The sequence below is a fragment of the Montipora foliosa genome, chromosome 3 (genome assembly GCF_036669935.1).
Source record: "Montipora foliosa isolate CH-2021 chromosome 3, ASM3666993v2, whole genome shotgun sequence".
Classification (NCBI taxonomy): Eukaryota; Metazoa; Cnidaria; class Anthozoa; order Scleractinia; family Acroporidae; genus Montipora; species Montipora foliosa.
Genome location: NC_090871.1, coordinates 20,130,707 through 20,138,206, shown reverse-complemented (window position 1 = coordinate 20,138,206; position 7,500 = coordinate 20,130,707). Strand labels below are relative to the sequence as shown.

Here is a 7,500-nt window from a genome sequence, read left to right as displayed (position 1 = left end):
GAGTGACGGTAGACAAAATAAGCAAAGAGGAAGGTGGGATAAATGATGTCCGCCACAGCGAGGTTCAAAAGGAGATAGTTGAAAGGAGTCCTATGAGATAAAATAAGAATGCAATTGATTCCATCAATAACTCTGAAAATATTGAAACAATAAATTTAATTGAAAGCATCGCCACCCTCGTATATCTTGATGTTACGTTCCCCCCAACGGTTTTTGGGATTCCGGTTATTATGTGTTCTGTACGCTCCACCGTGTTGGTTCAATAAAAGTTCAATTAACTACAATCATGGACAAAAGTCTTGGGACACATTTACATTTGTGGCGCTTTTCCACAAGCGCCAAACAAAAAGTCTCGCGCGAATTCATCTGCACTTGTTCAGCGCCTTCCCCCACCCCCTACAATGTTGGACACGTGCAAACGCTATTTCTCCAGAGTTTCAAAATTGTATTGGGGCGGGGGAAGCAACGCATTTTGAAACGGATAACAGTGCCTTTTTAAAACTCCGTTTTAAAAACGCAGAAAATTAATGCAATTACAGAATTGTCTCAAGGAATTTTGTCCACCATTGTAGATATTTTCTATCACTGACTTCTACCCTTAAACTCCATACCCTCCCTACCCACTTTGCCGCACCCCTCGACAATTTCACTGTTTGTCTTGCTCTTGTGTACCCTTGGATAGAGAACTGGACCAAGAGATTTCAGTGGTGTAAATGTTAAGTGTGTACCTCATATCACGATTTTTGATTATAACGAAACATATGAGTAAGTTTCCAGCGATGCTTGTAATGGCCATTAAAAGGTTGACTGTTGCAAGGGTAATATCAATCGAATCAAACATATTACTGGGATTTTTGACCACCTCTGCGGTTTTGTAGTCACCTAGAAAGGAAAAAGACATTCACTGTGTTATTTGGTATCTTGGTAATGCAAGATACTTAGCGAGCTCAAGATCTCGGTGGACAAAACTGCCAAGTCCAACGATGCTTTGGAAAAGAAATTGCAAGCGACAACTACCTCATTTGAAGCGACACGAAGAGTTTTAAATAAACAATGTGAATAAGTCGACCGTTTAAATGAGGCGCTGGATATTCTAGAACAATATACGCACAAAAACAGCGTAGAATTCCACGGAATTCCTGAAAACTCCTACCAATCAAGCCAAGAAGCCGTTCTAAAGATAGCAGCTGCACTCGATGTTCAAATAGCTCGAAGCGACATCGAAATCTCACATAAACTGAAACGGAAAAGCGGTGCCAACGCTGTAATTGCAAAATTTTGCAGTCATAAAATTAAAACCAAGCTGTATAAACAACGCACGAAGCTGAAAAATATCAAAGCCTCGGACGTGTTTCCTGGATATGCGGCCGCTGCAGCAAGATTCAATGACCGTCTCTTTATCAACAAAAACTTGACATCATTTAGAAGAGGGCTGGTGGACTCAGCTAATAGAAAACGAAGAGATGATTACATTCACAGTATTTGGACAGTGGATGGTAATCTTTTTGTTAAAACTTCACCTGAAGGAAAACCTGTCAGGATCTTCGCAGAAGATGACTTAGAGTACCTTTAAACCCGCTCAGATTTGTACCGATTGTAGGAAGGCTGAAGGTGATGTCTCGATAACAAAACCATCTTAAATTTTTTGTCCTTGTCTTTTTCCTTTTTACATGTTTAATTTCTTTTAGTTTGTATTACATTAAGCAATCTACAATTTCTCCAGTGTACTACAATTATAAACCACTGAAATTACAACATTCTTTTTTCTTACAACAATCGACGATTTTTCTTCACACTAACCAAGTCAAAAAGGTAGTATGCTTCGCTAGTAGTCTTCTCTTTTCCTCCAAAGTAATTCCGCCAGGATGTTTTTGCTTTTGCCCCAAATTTGCATGTGCAAAACTTTACTTCATTACTTTATGTTACGTAAGTGGTGAAAAAGTGTTGACGGGCCTGCGCGACTCCTGCCGTTCGCAAACGATTCTAAAATCTGTGCCTTCAAAGTTTAGCTCTGATTAAAGTGTCTTTTAACGACTTTCCTTTGCGATATAATAGTATGGGTGGCTCCTTAAATACTTCTCTAAGGTGCGGTTGGTTTTGAATAAGGTGCCATTTCCCCATTGATATATTCTTGAGGTTAGGTAAGGCCGGGTGGTATTGTGTAACATATGGAAATATTTTCTTTTTTGTGCTGTTGTCTTTGTTTTCAAGTGGCCTCTCTCTATCCGTGAGGTTAACTTCAGATAGGAATTTTTCTGAAAATTTATCTGGGTATCCCCTATTCTTTAGACTTGTTTTGAAACTCTGCATGTTATTATTAAACGTCACGACTGACGAATTTGTTCTTAGGAGGCGTAACGCTTCTCCTTTTATGAATCCTTTCTTACCACCTGGTGGATAGCACGAATAAAAATTCGTGTATTGAAAGGTCTCTGTTCGTTTGTAATGTGTTTGCACATCAAGCGTGGATTCTCTATTGAATCTCTCGCCTTTGTACACTTTTGTGTCTAAGAATGTAATTTCTGAGTCTGATATTTCAGCCGTAAATTTGATTGTATCGTGGTAGTGGTTTGCCCTTTGCACAAAGTTTTCTATATTCTCTTCGGTTGTGTGCCACACACAGAACACATCGTCAATGTATCTCTTCCAAACTAGCGGTTTAATTTTGCTCTTGCCGATAATGGCTTTTTCTATTTTTTCCATGAAAAAATTAGCAAAAGCCACGGCCATTTTGGTTCCCATTGCCGTTCCGTGGGTTTGCAAATAATGTCGCCCATTGAATTGGAACGAATTCCCGTTAAATATCAGGCAAAGCATTTGCCTCAAGAACTTAGTAGGGATTGGTAAATGGTTTTCATAGAAGTCTTCGTACGCTTTGCATACAGTAGTGGTCCCTTCCTCTTGAGGTATATGTAGGCTTGTGAGTCTTTGTTAGTGAGTCTTTGTTAGTGAGTCTTTGTTAGTGTATAGAATTCTGGAATTCTCGGCCGGTGGGTTTGGTGTTTGGGAGAGCTATTTCGCTTTCTGTGAGCATACACGTTATTACTTTTTTTTATTTTCTCAGCTGTTTCGTCAGCCATCGGTTTATCTAAGGGCCTGTAGTTGTCAAGATCGTTCAACAGAACTTGCCCCTCTGTTATTTTTTCTTTTTTGCTCATTTTTACGGTTGTGGTTCCTTTGTCGGCTTTCCTCACAATGATAGTTTTGTCACCTAATAGGTCCTTCAAAGCACGCAAGACGAATGCGCCTCCAATACATCTTTCACGGGAACGAAAACAAACAACACCCATTCTACATTAAATCAACGTGGGAACCACCGGTCCAACTAGTGGGCTTAGAAACCTTCCCAGAAGAGGTAAAATTTCACGGGCAAAATAGCAGTTCGGAGGACGATTTGAGATCTAGAATTTTCGGAACATTTGCTTAAAACTCCTTGCTTGCCTGCTTGTCCTAGGATTTTCGAACATCTAAAACATGGTATAATTGCCCATTTTAAACGGATTTTTACCCTCAAAAGGTCACCTAGAATTTTCGGGAACCCTTTTTCTGGCTGAATTTTTCGAAAAGGCAAGTTTTGGTCCCTATAATTTTCGGATCACTAGACTTTCAGCTAGGGAATCCGAACAGATGAAAAATTTTTAGGGGATTAAAAATATGCCTATATGTACCCTTTAAATACTAAAATACGTTTAACAATGCTTTGCTGAAGTGTTTTTAACTATACTCTCGTTGGGTGCCCCTGAAATTTGAACTAGCAAACATTCCTATAAAGAGGCCGAAGGACAACCTATCACCCGGTGAAAGGCGTGCATTGAAGAACCTATTAGGTGACAAAACTATCATTGTGAAGAAAGCCGACAAAGGAACTACAATCGTAATAATAAGCAAAAAAGAAAAAATAACAGAGGGGCAAGTTCTGTTGAACGATCTTGACAACGACAGGCCCTTAGATAAACCAATGGCTGAGGAAACAGCTGAGAAAATAAAAAAAATTATAACGTGTATGCTCACAGAAAGCCACATTGACGAAATGCCAGCGAAATGGCTCTCCCAAACACCAAACCCACCGGCCGAGAATTCCAGAATTCTATACACTAACAAAGACTCACAAGCCTACACTAGTAGGTAGACCTATAATATCTGGGTGTGACGGCCCTACAGATAGAATTTCAAGCTTCGTTGACCGCCTCATACAGCCGATAGCGCAACAACAAGAATCTTATCTGAAAGATTCAACAGACTTTATAAACTTCATCGAGAAAACGAAACTGCCAAAGAACGCAATCCTTGCCTCAATGGACGTAACTAACTTATACACAAATATACCTCAAGAGGAAGGGATCACTACTGTATGCAAAGCGTACGAAGACTTCTATCAAAACCATTTACCAATCCCTACTAAGTTCGTGCATGAGGCAAATGCTTTACCTGATATTTAAAGAGAATTCGTTCCAATTCAATGGGCGACATTATTTGCAAACCCACGGAACGGCAATGGGAACCAAAATGGCCGTGGCTTTTGCTATTTTTTTCATGGCAAAAATAGAAAAAGCCATTATCGGCAAGAGCCAAAATTAAACCGCTAGTTTGGAAGAGATACATTGACGATGTGTTCTGTGTGTGGCACACAACCGAAGAGAATATAGAAAACTTTGTGCAAAGGGCAAACCACTACCACGATACAATCAAATTTACAGCTGAAATATCAGACTCAGAAATTACATTCTTAGACACAAAAGTGTACAAAGGCGAGAGATTCAATAGAGAATCCACGCTTGATGTGCAAACACATTACAAACGAACAGAGACCTTTCAATGCACGAATTTTTTTATTAGTGCTATCCACCAGGCGTTAAGCAAGGATTCAAAAAGGAGAAGCGTTACGCCTCCTAAGAAAAAATTCGTCAGTCGTGACGTTTAATAATAACATGCAGAGTTTCAAAACAAGTCTAAAGAATAGGGGATACCCAAATAAGTTTTCAGAAAAATTCCTATCTGAAGTTAACTTCACGGATAGAGAGAGGTCACTTGAAAACAAAGACAACAGCACAAAAAAGAATGCTCATCCTCGGTGTAAAAACCTGTAAAACTCACAGATGACGTAACACAAAGGAAAACAAAAGAACAAAAAAATATCAAACAATAACCTAACCCCACCACGAGCTAACAAAACAAAGAAAAAGTTTTACAGGTTTTTTCACCGAGGTAAACCCAAAAAGAAAATATTGCCTTTTGTTACACAATTCCACCCGGCCTTACCTAACCTCAAGAATATATTAATGGAGCAATGGCACCTTATTCAAAACCAACCGCACCTTAGAGAAGTATTTAAGGAGCCACCCATAATATCATATCGCAAAGGAAAGTCGTTAAAAGACACTTTGGTCAGAGCTAAACTTTGAAGGCACAGATTTCAGAATCGTTTGCGAACGGCCGGAGTCGCGCAGGCCCGTCAACACTTTTTCACCAAACTGCTTTCTTTGAAAGTGAGAGGTTTGCGCAATGTTATTAAAAGAAGAGCAATTTTCTCTTATTTGAAATCGCAAAAAGCTACGATGTCTTGTCTTCAGGAGACATATTCTTCAATCGAGGACGAAAAAGTGTTGGCTGCAGAATGGGGTGGCAAAATGGTCCGTGTACCTTCCGTCCATTCAATTTTCATCAAAATAGAAAATTGAAAATTAGGAATGACAAATCTTGATTTTCAATTTTTGATATTCAGAAAAACAGAAATCATTGGTGAATTTATAATTCTCCTTTTTTTTGTCTTTTCGCATGAGCGACGAAATGTGACAAGATTTGCTTCAATTTCTTTAGCAACGAACATGCAAGAGCCAGTTCCAAAACTGGGACATCAAATTTCAAAATCAATTTTTGTTTTCCGTAAATGCAAAAATCAGAAATTGAAAAAAGGAACGAAATAGGTGCGTGAGGGGAGGGGACAGCAACACCGGAAGTGGAAGAAACAAGATGGCGGCGAATGACGCGTGGAACCTCCTATTGTTCGTACATGCTGTGTTTGCGCTCGCCGTCTTTGGGCCTGATTTCACAGCAGCCTTGCTTTATTAAAATCAGACTGAAATATTGTTAAGGTAAGTGGGAGGTAAGGGTTTTATTAGCTTCACATTTTGTGCCTTCGATTCTTCGAATGAGTTTGCCGGAATTTCACTTCAGTTTTCAAAAAGCAATATTTCTTCTTGAAGACCTGGATTACACCCGGGGGATTAAACAGCTCATAATGACCGTGCCGTGTGGATTCGCACACATCATTCAGCCAACACATTGATTATTATTTCTTTTTAACTTGTTCTTTCCGTTCAGCATAAAGAAATGACTGATTGCTTTTGATAAAATGGGCTGGCGAAATTTTCATCGGTCACCCCTTTCGACACAACAATACTATAAATTTGATACTTTCATCAATTTTATTTTCTTTAAAACAGATTCTCGTGTATTGCTACTGAACTACTGTACTTCACTTGAAGGGAATTAACAGAAACGCGGTTGAAGCCTTGAGAAAAGTAAAGGGCTTGAAAATGGGAGTGAACATCAAATATATTTATCAAGCTGAAAAAGGTGGAAAAGCAACAAGAGCAAAACCTTAGGACAAGCCGCCAATAATTTGCCTACGAATAGAGATGCGTCATTTTTCAAATACTGTATACCTCAGTAACGCAGCTGGAGGAACATCCCTATAAAGATGTGTACATTTAGTTTTGGCATTTGTGAGAAGGATGGTGTGCAGATTGAAAAAGCAGACTTGCCAAGATTGCCGTTGGATGATGAGAATGGATAAAATCATTAACTCCCACAAAGTGAACTTTGAACCTTTTTTCATCAGGACAAAATGGAATTTACATTGGTATATTTTAACGTTGAACTATTACAATCATTTGAGTTAGTTACTTATGCACTAGTCAGTGGAAAGCCCCGCACCCCCATACCCGGGGAATGCGGGGCATTAGCGGGGGCTTTCAGCGGTTTTGGACTGTCACTTTTGCCACGGTATGCGGGGTTTTCGACAGCATTTGGCGCAAGTATCGGCGAGCGGGGACCTTGAGCGGGGCTTAGACGGGGATTTGCATTTTGACGCCAACTTGAATAGGCACTCAAAGATCACTGGGAGAGCATACGGTCTCAAAATGGCGGCTGAGTCAAGTTAAAATCCATTCTTTTCATGTTTGTAATGGGCTCTCAGTTAAATTCTAGGTTCGATCTGTAAATACTATCATTTCTTGTAGTGGAATTAGACAAAGATTATAGTTATGCTTGATAAGCGATTTATTTCTAGCGTTGACCTTTTGTCTCAGTATTTCCATTGGAATGCAACGCAAACGTACGCGTAGAGACTGACAGTGACACTACTTTATGATTTTGTAGATGAACCTTGAAAATGTTATCTCCGATGGGTTTCGTCTTTTTGAGTATCTACATTACCACGGTCTGCGTAATGGTCGAACATGCAAGTTCCTACCAAGGACTCTTACAAAGGTCTACTGT

At 39.5% G+C, this 7,500-nt stretch overlaps 1 protein-coding gene and 1 pseudogene across 1 annotated transcript in view; one reads left to right on the top strand and one right to left on the bottom strand.

The window, feature by feature from the left end:
* Nucleotides 1–1,768, bottom strand: part of LOC137994591 (neuropeptide FF receptor 1-like) — a 10,870-nt gene extending 9,102 nt beyond the window's left edge. Inside the window, exons 1-3 of the mRNA XM_068840193.1 lie at nucleotides 1,018–1,768; nucleotides 729–882; nucleotides 1–90 (exon numbers count right to left, since the gene is read on the bottom strand). The exon at nucleotides 1–90 is cut by the window's left edge and continues 175 nt beyond it. Of these exons, the coding sequence (XP_068696294.1) occupies nucleotides 1–90; nucleotides 729–841 (203 nt within the window). The 5' untranslated portion in view covers nucleotides 842–882; nucleotides 1,018–1,768. The remainder of the gene's footprint in view (nucleotides 91–728; nucleotides 883–1,017) is intronic.
* LOC137995370 (uncharacterized) overlaps nucleotides 1–7,500 on the top strand; it is a 198,608-nt pseudogene that overhangs the window by 62,969 nt on the left and 128,139 nt on the right.